This window comes from Mixophyes fleayi, chromosome 8 (assembly GCF_038048845.1).
Source record: "Mixophyes fleayi isolate aMixFle1 chromosome 8, aMixFle1.hap1, whole genome shotgun sequence".
In the NCBI taxonomy this organism is placed as follows: domain Eukaryota; kingdom Metazoa; phylum Chordata; class Amphibia; order Anura; family Limnodynastidae; genus Mixophyes; species Mixophyes fleayi.
In genome coordinates, this window is record NC_134409.1 from 121,308,155 (window position 1) to 121,330,802 (window position 22,648).

Genomic DNA, 22,648 nt, shown 5'->3' on the forward strand with positions numbered 1-22,648 from the left:
TTTCCCTCCTGCAGTGCCGGCGTTGGCAGGACAGGAACGTACATTGTGATTGACAGTATGCTGCAACAGATAAAAGACAAGAGCACAGTTAATGTTCTGGGGTTTCTGAAACACATCAGAACGCAGCGGAACTACCTCGTCCAGACGGAGGTAACATGGTTTCCCTTCTTGTGTAATTGTGTAACGGAAGGTGCAAAGCAAATGTGGTTATCTTTTGTGTTTGGAAATGACAGTAACGTGTTTCTAGTCTGGCCGTCCTTCAGAAGATCTAGCTTCATCCTGGGGATAACAATATGATGGTCAGGTGATCGGCAATATCCACCTGTACTCTCTGCTAAACCAAACAGGCAGCATTATAATATATATATATATATATATATATATATATATATATATATATATATATTTACTCTATGATTCGCTATTGTGTATAGAGGGGCTATACCTGCTCAGAGTCGGTCACTGTTTTGGTGTAGGTGGCGCTGTTGCTCTTTCTGTCTATTTTAGGACCTTTAATATATTTTTTTGAAGCCATGTCATTTGGGCCACCTGTGTAACATGACCTTTTTGTTAGTCTTGTTCCATTTCTATAAATCCAGACGCATCAGCCAGTAGAACTCCAAGACAATAACCAACCTACATTATAGCTTTATAGTAACAAATATCAGGACCAGCAAATGTCTATATAGAATTTTGGTTTTAATAATAATGCAGATAGCACACAAGGTTTGCTTCCTGTTTACATTAAGATAAGAAATAATGCATTGCATTCTTGGGTTTGCAGAAATAATACATGTTGGTTTATTAGACACTTCAAGGAACGCACCTGATTTAGGCATTAGACCTGCTCTAGGACCTATTCACATCCATGAGGCATGGTGCTAGTCACTAGTGCAGTGATCAGAAGACTTCTCATCCAGCCTACTTATAGCTGACTCAGTGATGTTACTGACTCATAGTGAGCTGATGAGCTGCATTCTGAGTAATGATTCACAATGTGTGCGTAGGTAGTGTATGTTGCCCAGACTGGCAGCTCTGATACTTGCCAGAAGGGCAGGTGTACTTTAGATTTGGCAGTCTGCTCCGGGCTCCCAACCATTTGGTAATGTGGGCTTCACAGCCTCAGTCAGTCCGTATTCTGAAGTCCAGTCCCTGAGCCCTCTGTAATACGGCACAATGTCAGTCTTGGTGGCAATAGAGCGATGTAGTAATGAGCCAAGCAGTAAATGATGAAATGATCCATGTACACCAATACTGGCAGCTGCCATTTCTATGCCAGGGCTGTTTTCTATGGTCCAAAATATTGTTTCTTGACATATGAACTTGTACCATTTGAAACCTCACAGTATATCCTTGTAGATCACTTCCTTTACTTTGCACCAATAAAACATACACACTACTTACTTGACAGATTTCCATAGTAAAGTGTTCTCTTCCATCGACACCGTGACAGATCTAATACACATTGAAGCATACTTTACCCCCCTTCCTATTTTGACTTCTTACTCTATGAACAGCAGGAAGCAAGTTTCTAAAACCGATTTCTTACATAAACTGTTCTTGCCGCCCGTTGCTTGCACCCCTGGGCACATGTGACTTGTGGAGCCTGAATCTGTTCCCTAGCTGAACCATTACCTGAGATCAGATACCATCCCCGACACGGAGCTAATCAGAGGCATTGCACGTTGTGGCTGAGATACTGTCAGTCTGCTAGCTGAGAAAACACTGATATATAATTCATGGTGTGCGGTACAGATTCTAGGCCATCTTACAATCTCTGCAGTTCCCCTTTTGAGGGTGAACTTTTTATTGTTCAATTTAAATCACTAGTGTACTTTTTCACTGTGGAGTTCTAGTAAAACTTAGACCTCGCTGAGTGCAGCCAAATGTTTACCATAGGGGGTGCACATATTGCTGTGTGTTTACATGACCAATACTATAAAAATAAATATCATCCGGCTGGGTTTTTGGAGACTGTAGGCTGCTAGTAAGCCTTAGAGGGCCGACAGTTGGACAGCCCTGCCCTAAATTAAAAAATATATACATGTGTGACTTACATGTAACTTAGTCTCTCTAACAAGTGTTCAATCTTGTGTTGTCTTTTCCTAGGAACAATATATTTTTATTCATGATGCTCTGTTAGAAGCTATTTCGGGAAAAGAGACGGAAGTGTGCTCGAACCAGTTACACAGTTATGTGAACACTATCCTGACACCCACAGCGGGAGGCAAGACCAGACTGGAGAAGCAATTCAGGGTAATGCTGATATCCTGGGAATATACACACAGGATAAGCTCCTACTTGTTGCAGTGTACAATGATTGATATCCTGCAGGTTAAAAGGCATGATGCAGACCCCTGATGACATAAACCCCGGGATTCCATCTCCTTTCTGATTATCCAAGTAGCTGTGTTTAGAAAGACTGTCGGCCCTGGGCACAACGGATATGTTGTACTCATCAAATATTAAATTGAGTGGTGGGATGAGAAAATGTTCTTGTGTCCCCACGGATGGAAGTTCACTGCTTCATATTGAATGTTTCCAGGGTGCTTATCAAAATCAGATTCGCTCCTCTTCAAAGTATGATACAAATGTGTGTTTTTCACCTGCAAGATTTTATTATTGTAAAATCCATTGGCCGTAAGGAATACACCTGGTGGCCAATTTCCCCTTTAATGTAACAAGTATTATTAGTTTCTTTTGCAGAACGTGATAATATCTCTAGGTCTAACTGGAGTATATTTCAGTGCTAAACCTATGGAGCGATTAGCAAGTAGACTGGTGTCATAAAATACTAAATTACGTGATGCAGATAGCTGGATTGGGCCAGGAATAGTCCATCACTTGGCAGCGGAAAGAAAGCAACGTGTAACGCCAAGTGCTACCATATTATGGCCATTGGGTAACTAAGCGCTGTACAGAGAACTTGCTCACATCAGTCCCTGCCCCATTGGAGCTTTCATGTATGTCATGTTCCCAGGGCCATCTTTTGTATTGGGCACGATGGGCAGCTGCCCGGGGGCCCCACGGGCAAGGGGGCCCCATAGTCACGGCTCTTAATGAGAATAAATAATCCTGCAAAAGAAAAAAACCTGCAAAACAAACCTACAAGGGTCACTGAGCAAGTACATCTATCTTTCTCTATCTCTATATATCTACATCTGTATCTGTATACATCTATATATCTATATCTATATCTAGGGGCCCCGGTGCACTGCTTTGCCCGAGGGCCCATAATGTTGTTAAGATGGCCCTGCATGTTCCGTCATATATGTATACACTATACATTTCCTCAGTGGGGGGGGAATAGTCACTTTGGCCAGGATAAAATGATAAAGTAAAGGTGGCACCCCTCATGTAGTAAATGGGGGACCCTACTAGACCACCCACTTTACCCAAAGCCAACAGCCACCGACAGCAGATTGAACAGTCAGCTCACAGCGAGCTCAGTAGAGCGTTCTATAGCGCACTATGAGAGAGGTATAGATACCTCTCTCCTCGACAGCGCGCTGGGAGTGATTCCATAGCGAGGTCCCTATTTACTATACATGGGGTGTAGGTAAGAGACAAATGCGTATTAATCTTTAACGCTGAAAGTGGTACTTTAATAAATAAGAGGGATCGTCCGTTCTATAACCAGTAGACTTATCTCTCATTATTAGCTGACGAATTGTTCTCTTCTTCCTGTAACTTAATCACCCAAACTGGGCAGGTTGCAGGGGAAACCTCTTATGCGGCATTATGAATTGTCCTGCTGATCTGTGTCTCGCACTCACCCAGTTACATAACTCACATTAGACTGTGTTTTATATCTTTCAGCTGGTTACACAGTGTAATGCAAAATACATTGAATGCTTCAGCGCCCAGAAAGATTGTAACAAAGAGAAGAACAGGAATTCATCAGTTGTGCCATGTAAGAAAGCGGTTCCCTGGTCGCGCACTCGCTGTAGCAATATAATCTAATCGTCATTTACATTGTGTGTGGTCCTGTATACTCCTGGCCAGCTCTCCGGCCCCTCCCACTGCTCCTGCACGGAATTACTGTATCTTAGAATCTGTGAAAGAGTTGTCTAGAAATTAAATGGAGTGCATCATTATTATAATTATCCTTTATATATAAAACACTGACACATTACAAAGCATTGAGGGGATCATAATACAAATGACATACAATGGAATGAAGCAGAAGGTGAGGATAGCCCTGCCATATGAGCTTACAATCTAAAAGGTGTGGGGACAATTGATACATAAGGTAGAGGAATAACCAGTGTAGGTGGAGGAAGTGCATGCAGCATTATCGCCCGCCACATCTGCCGATGATGTGTATAGAATGAGGAGAGACGGCACAAGGTGGCGACATTTAAGTTGAACAAGCAGTAGAAATTTTAAGGACATAATTTGTCATTTTACCATTTATCTTAATTAATCTTTTTAAGCCAATTTTTTTGCAACCCCTAGATGCATATTTAAGAATAAAAATGACATTTATGCTCCAGACACATATCTTGTAATGAAAGAGAAGATCTGGTTGGTGGCTTTTGGTTACAGCATATTGAGTTATGTGCTCCATGTAGACATTAGAAGACCCATCTAGGGATAATGAAAGAACAATGACAGGCTATAACCACAAACACACAGAGAGATCCCCCAGCACACTGCTATAGCCAGCAACGGAGCTGCCATTTCTACTGTAGATAAAAATGCAAAAGTCTTAGTTGCACACATTTGCAAATGTATGTTGAAGCCACCCGCCACTCCACGGCGCTTTTGCTAATAGGGTGGTCCTAACTCTAAACAATGAGAGTCCCATATATTTAGGCCATGCATATGGGAGATCTCTCTGTGTGTTTGTTCCTTTCAGGATAACCCCACCCTTTCAAGCACCTGCTATAGCCTATAAATTGATTGAGCAAATTCCACTTCTTTATTTGTCTGAGAGGCATGTTGGTGTCAGTAGCTGAGCGGGAGTGCTGACACTGGATTGCTATTTGGAGGCTTCTGGGGTACCTCTTTGGTAAGTTAGCTCTCAATTTAAAAACACATATGTATGGCCCAAATATATGGGACTCTCATTGTTTAGAATTAGGACCACCCTATTAGCAAAAGCGCCGTGGAGAGGCGCGTGGCTTTGACATACATTTGCAAATGTGTGCAACTGAGAGGTTTGCATTTTTATCTACAGTAGAAATGGCAGATCTGTTGCTGGCTATAGCAGTGGGCTGGGGGATCTCTCTGTGTGTTTGCTCCTTTCAGGATAACCCCACCCTTTCAAGCACCTGCTATAGCCTATAAATTGATTGAGCAAATTCCACTTCTTTATATAACCACAAATACGCAAGCTGTTCTGATTTACATGGCCTAAGTTAGGTCAGCTAGTTCTAGCTTTTAAGTTACACCCTCAGTGTGAAAGAAAAGAATGTGAGAACACCAAGCTGTAAACACACTTTCTAACAAGCATTTGCTTTGCCTCAATTTCGATGTTGCCCGCAACGGGCACCAGCCTTAACGCTCAGTAAAATATAACGGCGATCTATGGCAGAGCAAGGAGTTTGTCAACGCGCTTGTGTACAGGGTATAGAAGTTGTGTCTGTGGTAAATGAAGTACCGGTGATCGGGCTTTTTTGTAACATGTTATATTTGCTTTCTTCAGCCGAGCGAGCAAGAGTCGGTCTAGCGCCACTGCCAGGAATAAAAGGAACGGATTACATTAATGCTTCTTATATCATGGTGAGAAAACATGCCGTTATTTCATTATTACTGAAGCTGCATTGAGCAAACAGCATCTAACTTCCGTAAATGTGTTTCTGAATGTCATAATATTATTATTTCTGGGTGTTTTGGTATGACGGCGCTCCGTGCTATTATGTCAGTGCGTATGTCCTGTGATCTCTGCCTAATGCGGAGACCCTTCATACTGTACTGTTCATACTGCGCTTTATGTGTTAAATACATTATATCATGTGCACTGTGCAATTTAATGGAGTGCCAGTATCTCAGAATGGCTCAGCAATGGCTAAGGACACCTGCCAACTACAATACAATTAGTAGCATAAAAAGGAAATTTTTGTGTCAAATCAGCAGGTAGAGACTTCCCCAGTAGTTGAAAAATGTTTAGTTTAAATCTGCAGATTGTGATATAAAGCAATATATATATATAACTACTACGTTCCTGCTGTCACTTTATCTCTGATATACTTATATGATGTAGTCTTATTTAAAATATCATTAAATGAGAAGATTGTTTTGTGTTGCAGGGTTACTTACGAAGCAACGAGTTCATCATCACACAACACCCCATGCCGCACACCACTAAAGACTTTTGGCGGATGATATGGGATCATAATGCACAGATCATTGTCATGTTACCAGATAGCCAGAGCTTGGTAAGTAGTATCATGGTGTATTGCTTTTTGAATCTCATGACTTGCATGTTTTACAGGATCGTTTCTGTCTGAGAGCGCATTCGATAATTCCACACAACCCTTGCTCTAACACTCATGTAATTGAAAGGCTATTTTTCAGGACTATTCAAACCTTTTTGATGTTTTTCAGTTTTGTTTTTAAATATCCAAGAGGTCCCCGGGGTAGATTTATGAAATCTACAAAAAAGGAAAAGTTGCTGTTACCTATAGCAACCAATCAGATTCTAGCTCTCACATTCTAGAATGTACTAGATAAATGATAGCTGGAATCTCATTGGTTGCTATGGGCAACACCTCAGCTTTTCCTTCTAAGAAGGGTTGATAAATCTTTATCACATGCGGATCTGAGTGGCCAACCAACCGTCCTCTGCAAACAGAGGTAGCCATTTTGTGCCTCAGTGATGTCACTGGCTGCTTTCTATTTATTTGGTTCAGCCTATAAAATGGCCGATTCCTTTGTGTGGCGGCAATAAGGATAGTGGACTATGGACTGTTTTACGCTGTAATAAGCTACAGCATAGTGCTTTATAGCCATTTCCTTTTTACACTGTTTGTCTTCACTTTGACTTGACTCTGGTAATTAAAGTGTACAAGTACTCTCACTGACAATGTATGTTTATGATCCATATACCCATATCCGCTCGGCAGTGTTTGTCTAATAAAGACTCTGTTATTTGAAGTGGCCGAGCAGAAAAGGTCCCTATCCCCTTGTAATGATTAACCTCTGTGTCCATATTTGCCGTCTCTGGTTTGCTGCCTGTTGACGGGCAGCTTATAAGAGCAGACAGCATCCGCTTATTTATCTTTAATTGTACTAGATGAGATTTCCTTTGTCCGCTTCCAATGCAAATTTACTAATACGACAGGTAGACACAATTTACTACAGTAAATTACAGCAACATTAGGTTAGCGCTGCAATAAATAGACTGCCAGTAATTTATGTGGCAGGGGCTGTCATCGTTAGGACAAGCCGTAAATTTGGCTGTCGCAAGTAGAAAGAAGAACCCATTACACGACTGCATTCACACCAAGTGCCCTGCGTGTTTGTAATGTTGTTGTCAGTCGCATCATTATTTCATTATTACTGGTGTGAGGGGCTTGGAAAGCAGTACGCGGGGGTCCCTCTCTGCAAAGCAATTAGGTCTTATCAGCATTGCGGCCGTTTATCAAAATATATAATTAGTGCAGAAGCACCACACAGTCTCAGACATGTATACAGGGTATATCCCTCCCCAAATTGTTGGTAATATGACTGCAAGCATTGTTATTCATTTTGCTACTGGCTCATGGTTAGAAAAACATATTTTTTTTATGTATCTTCTCTGTAAAGCGAAGGGTTAACAATTTTAAAACCGCAGCAACATGGTCTCAACATTATATAAAAATGAATGTTGGTGGAACACGCTGCTATAGTGAGTAATAGAACTGATAGGACAGGAGGTAAAACTATTGACATGTCCGATAATGATTCATTCAAACAAGAGGATCATTCGTATATGTAGATGGGGCTATTAGATTCTGTTTGTCCCCGGCCATCTTCCAACAGCACTTACTCCGGCTGTGATCTTGGTGGCTCAGCCCGAGTGGTATGGGCAGCACAGTGGCCTAGTGGTTAGCACTTCTGCCTCACAGCGCTGGGATCAACTGGGGGGCCCAACCATGGCATTATCTGTGTGGCGTTTGTATGTTCTCCCCGTGTTTGCGTGGGTTTCCTCCTGGTGCTCCGGTTTCCTCCCACACTCCAAAAACATACTGGTAGGTTAATTGGCTGCTATCAAAATTGAACCTAGTCTCTATGTGTGTGTGTGTATGTTAGGGAATATAGACTGTAAGCTCCAATGGGGCAGTGGTGCTATATAAAAAAATGATAATGATGAGTGGTAAGCAGCAGGATTGCACCCAGTTATATTACCCACGTGGGGCCAAATTGAACAGTGATTCTGGTCATCTCAGGCTCAGCGTTGGGATCACGGCATGTGTGACTGTCCCCTGTCCAGTCATGTTGTAGTACCAGAGTGCTGAATGTACCTTTCTACTATGGAAGTACGCAGCATTGTACATTAGCTGTACACAGTATTTTGAGAGCCAAGAAGTGAATGGATAAATGCTCCCTCACCAGGCCCCCAGGCTGTCATTGGCCTCACACATTGTGAGTGCTTATCCGAAATCTTTATGTCCAGTAAGGATATACTTCTCTTAATGTGGACTTTTATAACCATCAATTAAAGACAATGTCCACTGACCCTTATGACACTCAAATCCATATTTTATATAGTAACAACATTTGCAAAACATTTCATGGTTACGTGTTGCTTTCTAACCTGATCTGCGGCACAAAGGGGTTATTTGGTTAAGCGTTGTTTGTACAAATTCTATATACAATCTTCACACCTGACCATTATTTACTGCGTGGCTTCTGTTCTTGGGTCCTTTTAAATCATTTTCACAGTTCTAGCACCAGCCCCTGTTCCCATCCTCACCTGGTATTTCCTAAAACTTGTATTCATTTATTTTCACATTTGTTAAGCACATACTTGAGTGAGTAGCGAATGTAAGCTTGAGCAGCATAAAACGCAGAGTATCACTGAGGCACTTTACATGTGTAGGTCTATTTAACCGAAATTAAAGCCAACATAAAATGCTGTTAGTGCCCCACAGTGCACATTACAAGCTTCTCCTAGTCATGAACCGCAATTAAGTGCGTGTAATAGGTGTTCAATGGAGTCTTGCTTAAAGTACGAGCAGATGACCTTTTAATAGGAATATAGGAAGAAGACATTACCGACATTAAGTGAAATCACTTGGACGATTGTTCTAGATTAACTCCAAACAGCAATTTCTGCTCGACTCCGGCTGCTAATCCCACAGAGGAGGTAAAAACCTCTGGTGCTGATTCTATAATCTCAAGGCATGGAAATATGAAGCACCTGGGAAGAAGACTGGTTTATTGTTTAGCCTTAAAAACCCAATAAACCCCGTTTTCCTGAAAGCTTTGTTTGTTGCACAGGATAACTTGTTTATTTGGTAAGAGCAAAAGTTAAATATTGTTACCTTGTAACAATACCCAAATTTCCTGTCCCCATGATTGTTTACCAGCCATTTAATTATTTAGTAGCCTTACTTATTTCAAGCAGTAGTGACTGAACAAAAGGTCTCACATACAAGGTCGGTCTTGCTCTAAGCTGGGTACACACTGCACAGTTTTTATCCAATAATCGGCTAAATCAGCCGACATCCCACCGCTCGTTCAAAAGTCGGGCCAGTGTATGCAGTGACACGATGGTCGAAAGTCTGTCCATATGGACGATTGTCGCCTCATTTGGTTGGTCGTACCGTTTAATATTTTCGATCCAATCTCGTTTCCGTTGTGTAGTGTGTATAAACTTCCGACCGATCCACAACAGTGAGTACGAAATTAAAGTCATTGCTCACGTCAACATGGCTGTAAAAAGTCGCTAAAGGGACGTCCGCTCTTCCCTTTATCGTCCTAAACAAGGCTAGTGTGTATGCAGTCCATGGACCGAGCGATCAGAACATCGATCGCATGTAAAATCGATCGGCATAAAAAGTTGATGGAAAAGTATAATGCTCCTATGTAAATGACAGCAAGTTAGTGCCACTCGCGCGTTTATTTTGTTTAAATAAATGATTGACATTGCGTCCTAAATGCAGACCTTATCACCCGTGTTCCCTGCCATGGCATGTTGAATTAAATATTAAATGCAATGCAAGTAGTTTCTTAAAAATAAAATGCTAAAGTGGAAGGGAGCTTTGGAAGAACAGTAATCTATATGTCTAGCGACTGCTGTGTTGAACAGGGCTGCTCCAACTAGGGGCTGAACAGTTCAGAGTCGGGCCCTGTGGAAAAATTTGGGTAGGGGCCCCATGATGCCGTTATGTCCCATCCACTCCCCCCTCCCCAACATGAGCAGGGGCCTCTTCTGAGCATGTACAGTCTGCAGGATTGCTGCCTTCGAGTGAAGCGTTAGATCAGCTCAGGAGCTTCACCGCGCTGCCTCCGGAGCTGTATTATAGGGCACGGGATAGGATGAGAAGGAACACATCCAGATATTTCGGGGGGTCCTAGTTTGGGTTTAATATGGAATTTGGCTGATTAACAGGCACTTCTAGGGTACGGATTGACAGATGTTTTACCCTGTGCTGCTTTTAGTTTTCGTCATAGCAGCACTTATTGATCACCAAGACAAGTGCTGTTTCTATACACATAGCAGAGGTAGCTATGGAGATGTTCCTTATATCTAGGTGTGCCGTTCCTTCACTGGCAGCTGTGCATTCTTATGCACTCTACTTATGCAGAAGCAGGGAGCTAGCAGCATTGTACAGAAGACGTAACAAAGAACTACAGAGCAGCCTCTATTATCAGCCATCCTATTGTCTATTGGTTCAGTGTCCCTCGTCCTCTGTGCCTAATGTCACTCTGCTCTTCCTAACATTACAAACTGCATTACCAAGTCCACACAACTCGTTCCACATCCATCCACACCTCCAGGGCTGGAGCTGGGATGCTTGGCGTCCTGTTGCTTGGGGGCTTCTACCATGCGTACGGTCAGAAGAGGTCCTTGGTTCTGCTTGGAAGGGTGGACCACCGGCCCACCAAACCAAACCTGGAAAATAGTTGTTGTTTTTTTGCAGTTGGCGCCCTCCTGCCACATTTATGGCTGGAGCTGGCCCGGCATACCTCCCAACTGTCTCAATTTAGTCAAGTCAGTACCAATTCTAGGACTGTCATCCTGGCCGAGCAGACTTTTGTTCTAATACCTGGGAATGTTGAGCGAGATCTCATGCTCACTGTGGTGAGTGAGGGCCATGCAATGGTAATTTTAGGGGAGCAGTGTTGAGGGGTAGCCTAGTGCTTCAGAAACATCATCGAGATGTGGCTTAGTATCCCGATTCCAGGAAATAACATGTTGGGAGGTGAGTCATGTAACAAAACGTGTCTCACTGTCGTCACTAGTTCCTAGTAAAATGATAGGCTGCTTACTCAGCGGTCATAAATCTCCCACACAATGGCTGCCTCCACTGGGAATAGGTGATGTAGCAAAAGTCCATTTTAAAAACATATGGTATATATTTATATAACAGACAGTGTGGTAGTAAATATATATTTAGATTGCGTGATTTAAGTCTAGTTTCATCCACTTTCTAGTAGCAGAGCCACACATAGGTTGTTGTATATTTGAACCACCAACGAATCTCTGTTTGTGTTTTCCATGCTCTGTGAGACTCTTTCTGTAAATGAAGATATTTTCTGCTTACATTTACTCTGCGAGATGCCTTAACTCTGTCTTGTGTTTCTTAAATGTATTTAATGAACACTAAATTGCTTGGAAATAGAACATCTGTCAAATGTACTTTTTAATGTCATCGGTCAAGCAGTGTGATCTCGTTTTCCACGCCTCGTGAATAATTCATTATGTTTGTGATTGTGACTCAGAAGCTAATTTAAAGGAGGGAAAGTTGCTGTAGCAAGAAAATAAGTTGTTCCGTTTTCTAGGAGAAAAGGGCAAAACTGCTAATTACTGGGAGTTGAATGTATCCGCGGCAGAGAAGAAAACCTTCCTTACCGCAGCACTGCAAACTGTTACCTTGTAGCTGTGAATGTAAATATTACTTAAGATCGCCTTGATGTTTTAACCTTTGTGCTAAGTGTTGGATTTATTTCTGTAGTTGGGTGTTTATGTTTCTCAGGCTGAGGATGAATTTGTCTACTGGCCGAGCCGTGAGGAAGCCATGAACTGCGAGGCTTTTACTGTGACCCTAATCAGCAAAGACAGACTGTGTCTCTCCAACGAGGAGCAGATCATCATCCACGACTTCATCCTTGAAGCGACACAGGTCATTTGATTTCATTCACTAATAGACTTATTCTATGGTTTCTAACAAATTTTGGTTTTGTACAGAAATATAAAATTAGCAAAAATTAAAATATATTACTTGGATAGAGGGCTAGTTGTGTAAACGGAGATATTTATCATTATTATTTTTACAATATTTGTCCTTATCTTGTAGGATGATTATGTTTTGGAAGTTCGTCACTTCCAATGTCCAAAGTGGCCAAACCCCGACGCCCCGATAAGCAGCGCTTTTGAACTTATTAACGTTATAAAGGAAGAAGCTCTGACACGAGACGGACCTACTATTGTGCACGACGAGTATGTATCTACACTACTAATGTTCCTCATTTATCTGCTGTTGGGGTATTAAAAAAAAGACAAAACCTGCTAATTTGTTATAAGAGCAAGTGTCAGACAGTATTGATGGATTATATTTAGTGACATTTAACAGAATAATAATTCATGGGAGCTGTACTCTAAACATTACCTCCTAATGTGGAGATAAATAATCAGATGCTTATTATTGTACCATTGTATTCGTACAGGTGCCATTCTACCCTTACACACTCTATAGCTAGAGATGATGATAATTGACATTTACCCCGTAATAAAGACATTGGGTACTGTAATGAGGCCAGAGACCATTGCTTGGTTTCTGGCCCCACTACCTCAATAGCATTGACTCTGTTACACTGATTATACAATGCAATACATCGGGAGTGTTTGTGCATTGGAAGAGGAAATCTCAGTGATGTCACCAGGGATTTTCTTCCAGTGGACAGGCCTGGGTTCTTGTTTGGGACAACTGAATCAGGTATCACATTCAAGGTATTACTATTACATCCATGCTGACACATCTCATAGTAACTGCCGTAGCAGAGCAGTCTGTTCTGAAGCCTGAAGCCTACCTATGAAACGCGTAGATGAACATAAGTGGGGTCCAGGTAAACCTGGGTCAGTTTCAGGGGCAGCCTCTAAATGTCCCACTGCAGCTAAATGGAGCCGGCATTCTATTATTATTGTGAAGTAAACCACTGATCTATTGCGGGCTCTGTCTTATTTAAAGCACCCCCCAAAATTAACTACTTGCTATTGTACTTACTAATAGGATTCACCAATTTTTATTACCAGTAGATCCAATGCAATCTGAATCTATCAGATTATTTGATGACTCTTAAATGGTCTCTCTCTCTCTCTCTCTCTATATATATATATATATATATATATATATATTAGTATGTATGTAAACGTAACCATGGGCTAAATTATAGATACATTATATTGTGATTTAAATATTTTTTGTTTGGTTTTCCCTACCTAATAGAAAAGTAATTCCCTGCCAAAACATGACAATAGGCCTGGTCATAAGTATTGGTGAATATGCAGTATACGTAATGGTATACTAATAAAGAGGTCCTTTTAAATTAATGGGCGCCAGTGGGCGCATTGTTCAGAGCCGTCTACATTCCAATATTGGAAAGATGATGATAAAATTGTGATGTTTAGCGTGACCGGTAACCTTCTGTTGAAATCACTGCCCTGCCTCCATGTGTCAATTTACCAATATATTCACATAATTATCAGCTATTTATATAGTGCCAGTAATTCTGCAGCGCTGCACAGAGAACTCACTCACATCAGTTCCTGCCCCATTGGAGCCAACAGTCTATATTCCCGGGGCAGCACGGTGGCTCAGTGGTTAGCACTTCTGCCTTGCAGCACTGGGGTCATGAGTTGCCGACCGTGGCCTTATCTGTGAGGAGTTTGTATGTTCTCCCTGTGTTTGTGTGGGTTTCCTCCGGGTGCTCCGGTTTCCTCCCACACTCCAAAAACATACTGGTAGGTTAATGGGCTGCTATCAAAATTGACCCTAGTCTCTTTGTCTGTGTATATCAGGGAATTTAGACTGTGAGCTCCAATGGGGCAGGGACTGATGTGAATGAGTTCTTTGTACAGCGCTGTGGAATTAGTGGCGCTATGTAAATAAATGGTAATAATAATGGTAATAATAACTAACACACAGCTAAACAATGTGGAGTCTTACTGAAGCAGTTTACAAGCAGCCCAAGTAAGGTTCCCGACTGATAACTACAAACACATACGGATGGGATTTTTTTTTCAAAGCGTTTAAAAAGCTATGGATAATAGACATATGTTTGTTCATTTTACGGTTCCCCCCAAACGCCTTACTTGTTAACAGCTCGGTGCACAAATGTGAAAATAGTTACTTCCCGAATATAAATGGAGGGTTATTGCTCCTCAGAAGAATCCAAAATGTGTTTAAACAGCAGCGAACGCCGTCAACATTGAGTGAAGGATGATTTCATGCCAAGGATATCATATATATGTGTGTGTATATCTAATGTAATATTCCCCCCCCCCTCCCCCCAAAAGAAAATATATGTTGGTGCCAGGTTAAAAAAGGTACTTAGAAATAATATTCTGTATTGGAAGTAAATATTATATGTTAACTTTGTGACAGAAGCTAAATTAAAATCTGACAGTCGGTTGTGTTAAAAATTAATTTGTTTAACCAGATCAGAGAAATAATTTAATCTGAAACTTTTGTTGAGTAAAAGCCACAGAGTGATGAAGTGTTTTTATCCACATTAATTGTGTTGGTGTATTTTATCATAAATTGAAAACTGTTTCCCCCTATCTACAATGTACATTAAGCACGGTGCTTTTTCTAATTATCACTAAAGGAAATGTAGCTGAAAATGAGTTTTTGCCTCCCTAACTTTCTAAGTAGAAATTGTTGTAAATTTACAATTTAAAACCCAGGAATAATTACATCCACAAATTAGTTTGAGAAATATGAATCTGGAACCGCCGAGCTACGGCTATATTAATGTGATGATTTGTGCCTTAATTTGTTTGTAGTTTGAGGTTATGAAGTTCTTCTAGGAGAATTTGCAAGTCATTAGGCCAACACCATATGCTGCCAGATTGCCGGCACGCCATACGTCAAAATGATTTGGGCCATTTCCATGCAAATGTCGTGTTCTTAACTTGGACAAATGTGAATCTTATATAGTCAGTGAAAGGCTGGGAAGGGTCCATTCGTTTTCTAGAGAGCGAAGAAGCAGCTTCTGAAAGTCATTGTCTGCAGCTTCAAACAACTCTATGAAGTTTATACACAGAGTCTTAGCATATGTTGTTATTGGACTGTTTTACTTGTTGACGAAACAAATGGTCATGAACTGTGATAGGATTTTGTACAATCCAAATTTTAGCTTTTCATTTCCCCATACAGGGGCAGCGACTACCGGCCGGTCGATGTTTAATTTGGCCGTCCATACCTGTGTGCGGTCACCCATCCTCAGTTTGGAATATTCCCAGCGTCTCGGATAGCGTTTTGCAGCCAATTTGATTTAATGCAACCAAATCGGCCCTCCAAATTGCTGCATGTACTGGCTTATAATATGTTAATTTCCAAATGTCTACATATATAAAAGGGAAATTTGGAAAAACAGAGTTTAGCTATAAGGTACTACATAATATGCTGATCTTTAAAGGACACTGAACTAAAGACAGATACGTATTGTGCATACAAGTGGCTCAGTCCTTTATTTTTATTATGTTGGGTGTCTTACTCATACTTGCCAACTCTCCCGGAATGTCTGGGAGCCTCCTGAAATTCGGGTAGGTCAAATATCCCGCAAATGGCATCTTGCTCCTCAAAGTGACGTGATTCGCGGTGAATCACATCATTTTGGCCCCGCCCCTGTGACAAAAAACAGCATTTTGTCGTGGGGGGGGTGGAACCAAAATGACGCAAATTACCGCACCCCGCCCCTCCCACCCTCCAACCACGCCCCCCTGCCTGGGATCTCCCGGAATTAACTTACCAGAGGTTGGCAAGTATGGTCTTACTTCCTGGTGAGAAGCCTTGGTCTGTTATAGTCCTTCTGCCCCCACCCCACTTCTACTTGCAGGAAATACCACAACCTATTTCAGCTTTGTTTTTGCCCGACTCTGTTTATTATCCATCTCTCTTCCCATCAGCTGTGGAACTACAAGTCCCAGCACAGCGGTAGGCTCATAGCAGCTGGGCAGATGCCGGTCACGTACATCAGATCTGATGTGTTAATGTGAACACTTCAGCCAGAGAACAAACAAACTCTCACAGAAATGTGTTGTTCCCTCATCCCTGTCTCTGATGAATTTTACAGCTTTGTTGGATAAAATTGGTAGAGAGCGTTTATGAGCTTCGCTCCGTCCACTAGGATACAGAACATCCTTTGTAGTGTCTTCTGAGTCTGTTTTTAACTATCTGGACACAGCCACGTTCTAGATGCCTTTGACCTCATTAGCCACACATTACTTGTCATTGGCAATTTTCTCCATATGAAACATGACAACAGCCAGGAAGGAAAAGCAGAAATAGCAGAACGAAGTCAGGGTCAGTAATTAGACACAGACATTCCTATAGGACTTCTTGCTATTGGACTAATTGGATAATCAGACTCTTGTGACAGAATAAGACGTTCAACCTTCTCTGAGCTGCTAACAGCTCCATATCCAGCACTGTTTTGTATAATTAGTGTAGAATGTTAGCGACTAAGGAGTGGAAGTACTTAAAGACATGAAAACAAATATTTCTTGATACAGTTAAGAACTCATATCATTTCTATGCCAGACCATATAGACTACAGCAATGATTAGCTAAAAGACAGCACAACTCCCAAAGTTATTTTTATACATGAATAATGTTCAATTTTATCATGATACTTCAGTTTAAACAAAAAGTGGTAAAATATTTCTCCCACATGACATCACTAACACCTAAATACCTATGCCGTCACTGTGGCAGAAAGGCTCTGGAGATGGGTCAAAAAGCTTGACTAGCAAAGCAATGCATGTCAGTTATTTGTATTGAAACCTGCTGTGAATTCACTGGTTATATTTTTGTGTATGAATCAACCAATCCTTACTAAATTTATGGTAACTCACATACTGCAGGCGTGAAAAATTGCACTGTCCCACGCCTCCATTTTGCTACTCTTTTTTTTTTTTTGGAAGGGGGGGGGGGGGTGAGGGTGGTTAATGGTCAGGGAAGGTATGGTATAGGTAACATGGTGCATAGATTCACAAATGTTCTAGTAAGTCACCGGCATTGGGCACTTGGAGCTAAGCTTATTCAGGGAAGTATCTGCGTGTCTTTAGCAGATCACCATTGTTAGATGCAGGGTTCAGTATTTTGAGCATGTGGAAGAAATGATTCATGTTGTGTGTTCAGATAGAACTGACCGAGTCACTTGTCTTTATTTTCAGGTTCGGCGCCGTGTCGGCCGGAACACTGTGCGCTCTCGCTACTTTGTCCCAACAGTTAGAGAATGAAAATGCAGTCGATGTTTACCAGGTGGCGAAGATGATCAATCTCATGCGACCCGGGGTATTCACAGACATTGTAAGTTTCCCAGAGGGCCTTTGTTGTCTAATGAAAACGTGTCCCTAACACTTAATGGGGGGCAAAAAAGTGACACCCGATCACTAGTCACCCGTAGGTGAATCAACATATTATCCAATCTGTCGGTTTTGTCTTTTTCAACAAATTTATATTAAATATACCAAGGAGGACTCAAGTTTGGCTATGAAAGTGGGGTATATTATAGTCAAATATTATATCTCCTCTCCGACCAACTAGCAGACCAATGAGGTTCCAGGATTCTTCTCCCATCCCTCCTGTCTGGGAGATCTCGCCCCACCATACTAGGAGTCTTTGATGTTGAATTTTAAAGGCTTTTTCTATTGTTAAAAGCTGGATTTTAAAATAACATTTCCCGCCCATTCACTAAATGGGAGGGTTCCCTGTTCTGTGACTCCCTTCCTCTGTGCTGATGGGGACATGATTAAATCAGATTAAAACCTGATTGCATTGTCTTTCGCTGCTTCACCCCTCTTACATATTTACATTTAAATACTCCAGCACCAGAATGTTGAAACATTACCACAGTCCTCCGTTCTAGTTGAGCGATATTGTATGAGACATGGGGACTGATTCATTAAGGATCTTAACTTAAGAAACTTCTTATTTAAATCTCCTGGACAAAACCATGGTACAATGCAAGGGGTGCAAATTAGTATTCTGTTTTGCACATAAGTTAAATACTGACAGTTTTTTCATGTAGCACACAAATATCAACTTTAAATTTCAGTGCACAAATAAGCTATCAAGTATTTGTGTGCTACATGAACAAACAGTCAGTATTTAACTTATGTGCAAAACAGAATACTAATTTGCACCCCTTGCATTGTACCATGGTTTTGTCCAGGATACTGAAATAAGATGTTTCTCAAGTTAAGATCCTTAATGAATCAGGCCCCAGAACCTCACTTGTCCACTGTGGACTGAACTGCAAATCAGTTCTTCCTTTCTAAAGGCCCAATTTCACAGGTTCCCCACTGACCCGTGCTATTGTCATCTTTTTTAGTTTTATGGTGGAATTAAGAGTTTAAGACAAATCTTTTGGCTGTAAATCAATAACCATCATTCAGAGCCAACATTTGTGTCCATACACAGGAACCTGCTAATGTAGTTTGTGTTTTGCACGCAGGAGCAGTACCAGTTCCTCTATAAGGCGATGCTCAGCTTGGTCAGTACAAAGGAGAACGGCAGCGGCCCTGGGGCATTAGACAAGAACGGAGCCGTTTTGATCAGCGATGAATCGGACCCCTCACAGAGCATGGAGTCTCTTGTTTAGAGACCCCCACCGAAAGGCGCTACCTTTGTAAACCTTCAGAAGACAACGTGGACTTTTTGAGGCCTTTTATTTGCCAGACTATAGGTTATACAATAACCCAATTACTTTTTTACACTGATAAAGTTTTGATATTTATTTTTTGCCATTTTATGTCTTAATGGTATCCTACTGAGCATTCGCACCTCTGTTCATTTCACCCGGTGGAACTCAATTTTTGTCTAGTTTGCACTATATGATCAGTGTTACTGCCTATACCGCTCTAGAACACGGCAAAGCCCAACCAGACATTCCCTAGCTACAAGCTCCTGCTCCATCATCTCCGCTCAAAAGAGTTTATTTTTAAAATGTAAAAACTCTTCAATTCTAAGTTTTTTTTAAAATTCCCTCTTCACCCCTTGTCGTGTCTTTTCCAATTCCTCTTTTGTAACTGCCATTTTAAAAAACGGGGTGACCACTTTCTCCTTTGGCTCACACTATTATTTAAGTTTGAACACAACACTAGCACATTATTAATATATCATGTAAACCTTCTGTACCAGAACACTGAACAATACATTCCATTCACATGTGAGGTAACACGTCACCCAATCATTTCATTATGACCTTTTTTTTTTTTTCCTTTTCTTTTTATTCAGACACAACTTCTTGTTTATAAACTGCTATTTGGGTAGTTTTTTTTAATTTTTATTTTACTATGTAATTTGTATTTACTTTTTTGTAAAACCCAAATGAGCAAGTGCTTTGATTTCACATTTATAGCAACAATTCTGTTTACTTCATTACATGATATGATAAACCTATTTTTATCAAATTTCTGCTTCGGTTTTACTAAATTTGAGTATTTATTGAAGGGGAACCTATGTGACATGATTGATGTATTGATGATTTCAACCAACTTTATTGACAGCTCACGTCACTCTGAACAGAAACAGGTATTTTAAGCCTTATTTAATAATCTGGTGCGCCTAGCACAATTGTGGTGTAGTCCGTTTCTTGCATCCAAGTAAGAATTAGAATATTCTTCGACGTTCAAAAAGAGAAAATATGGCCAAAATAAGCCCCACCATATCCAAGTATTCAATCCATCCTTACCCCACCGCTTTTGGGTCCAATAAATGGGATTACTGTAAAGTAGGAGTTAGTGTCATGAAATTTAACAGCCGATTGACGTATGGTACAAGAAGTGTCTTACGCATCAGATTATTAGTATCATTTAATACACGACGGAATTATTAGGATTATGCTGGTGTACCTGTCTCTTGCTCACAGTAGAGGCAGCCATTTTCTTGGCTGAAGCCATTCTCTGGCGACTGTAACCTACCCTTACTAGGCCCTCGTTATCCGATAGGTTGATTATTTCAACCCACTCAATGGCCGCCTCCACTGTGCACAAGCAGCAGGTACACTTCGATGTACTGTCATGTATGTAATATGATGACCTTAAACTCCCTCATGACACCCCATATAAGGAGATGAAATATTAGTAACTAGGTTTTAGTCCATATTGGTGTCTTTTGTCGGTGTGAGGGTCACTGTGCTCTGCTCCATTTTCAACAAAAAATACAAACGTACCAAAAGCATTTTGCTGTAGCTTCATGTATCCCTACCATTGATCCCTATGCTAGTAAGGGCAGGCCCATATAAGAACAGTCAGTGTATTGGCACCAAGATCAATAATCCCTTTGCTGGAAGGTTCCATAAGCACAAGGGATCCCACACAGGCCGAATACATTGATTTGTACAAGTCCTGTGGGTTATATTGTATGGTAGAGTCTTGCCCAGACAATATGTTTTATATACAATATATATATCTACATAAAATATAAGCAGTGCAACAAAGATGACCAGAGGCCTTTTTTCTTATAACACAGGACAGTCGCCAGTCATACTATTCAGAGAGAAGATTTTTACTGGTATATAGAACACAATGGGGTTTAGTTAATAACATCATGCAGTAGGCACAAAATGTACTTAAAATTTTTCTAACACGTTTTAGAAAATCAAAGATAACATCTGTTGCTATGTACAGCGCTACGGAATTTGCTGGCGCTATATAAATGATGATGATGCTATAGCAGATTGCACCATTTTAATAAACAATGTCAGTGTGTCTGAATGAAAGAACCACGTAAATCACAGCAGTAATAGATTAGTAGCTTAATGCAGCAAATATATTAAGTCATAAAACTGAGTATTTACCAACACTCTGGGGGAGATGCAATTCAGTGTGCTGTATCTCCGGGACAGTCCGGGGACCCATTGAAGTGATGTTCTGACTGAAATCTCCGCTCGTTTTCCCTCACGTCCCATAGAGGTGCGCAGAAAACTGAGCAGAGATTTCTTACCGTAATATATGCGCATCCAAACATCACCTCACTGAATAAAATCTACACCATACACATCACAACCTATGGTTTATCTGCAGCATACCCTGTACACAGTGTATGGCTGATACGTCACATGTAAACAACCTGCTTATCTGGGGAGTCATTGTACAGTCCTCTCAGAATGGCTGTAATGTAGTACTTATATGGGGATGCAGTTACTCTATCACAGTGGTCCTCTTTGGGCGCTGCCCACTTTGTTAAAAGTGCCTATATGTTTATTTGAAAGGAAGTTGTTTACATCGAATTGCAGTCAATATAAAACTGAATGATCGGGTAAACTGAGTTCTTGCAATGGTCGTCAGTCTTAAAAGGATAAAATTACCACAAAATGTAAAAACGAATAGCAGCTTTGTTGGAGCAGAATTTTTTTTTTTTCTTTCAAAATGGCCACTTTTTATATTCTACGATAGTTTTCTCTTAGGACTGGAAATGATTTGCATCAGCCAAAAATATCCCTTTATTTTACATGTGACTTATGGGAAGTTATCTTACTATAGTCATCAACCACTCAATTCGGATTTAGAGAGGAGCAATCGAATGTACAACGGTAATATGCCACGTGCTGCTGTATAAATTATGATTGTACCCTACATAAAGTTGCTATTGCTTATTGGATACCATGTCAAGGTGTAATGGTGATACCTACTTTTATATACCATGCTATTTGGAAATGCTTGTCAATGTTTTGTGTCTGTGTTTTTATTCTGAAGTACACCCGTTGCCTACGCCCAAGTAAAGGGTGCAGCCATTTTGTGGGCTGAACGGATGTGTTCAAACTCTGTGCCTGGGTGATGTCACTGGACCTTGGTGATTAGATCGGCTGCAATCTCATGAAGATTGCCTAAGCCCACAAAATGGCTGCCGGCACTTTAATATGTCTCCTTGCACTGAAATCTGAGTGTTTTGTTATGGACAGTGCAAGATTACTCCACATAAAATGTTCACAAAGCTTATCTGTCAGCAATCAAGGGGCATTGTTCTGCTCTTGATAAACATATGGGGGGAAAAAATTGAATTTGGACATTTTATTGTACTTATTCAGTGACGTTTAGTAAAGCTGATTCAGTCATATAAGTTTTCACTACATGCACAAACCGTCCCTGAGGCTTCTCAATGCCAATACGTTGTTTATACGGAAACATTAGGGGGTAATTAAATTCCCCCAGCGTACCGCCGCGCTAAACCTATTACCGTTATTACGGTAAATTTAGGCCGGATGTTTGCTCGCAGCTCAGGGAGCTGCAAGCAAAAAGCCGGCGTTGAAACTACTGTAATAA

The 22,648-nt window shown here is 40.9% G+C and overlaps 1 protein-coding gene across 3 annotated transcripts in view; it reads left to right on the forward strand.

The window, feature by feature from the left end:
* The window catches only part of PTPRG (protein tyrosine phosphatase receptor type G), a 393,194-nt gene extending 371,482 nt beyond the window's left edge, over positions 1-21,712 (forward strand). For 2 of the 3 annotated variants that reach the window (XM_075183332.1, XM_075183334.1), the window contains 9 exons: positions 15-150; positions 2,110-2,256; positions 3,820-3,913; positions 5,651-5,727; positions 6,255-6,383; positions 12,111-12,278; positions 12,453-12,595; positions 17,555-17,690; positions 18,838-21,712. In XM_075183332.1, the coding sequence (XP_075039433.1) occupies positions 15-150; positions 2,110-2,256; positions 3,820-3,913; positions 5,651-5,727; positions 6,255-6,383; positions 12,111-12,278; positions 12,453-12,595; positions 17,555-17,690; positions 18,838-18,984 (1,177 nt within the window). In that variant the 3' untranslated portion in view covers positions 18,985-21,712. The remainder of the gene's footprint in view (positions 1-14; positions 151-2,109; positions 2,257-3,819; positions 3,914-5,650; positions 5,728-6,254; positions 6,384-12,110; positions 12,279-12,452; positions 12,596-17,554; positions 17,691-18,837) is intronic. The other variant, XM_075183333.1, reaches the window with a different exon arrangement.
* Positions 21,713-22,648: the final 936 nt, after the last annotated feature.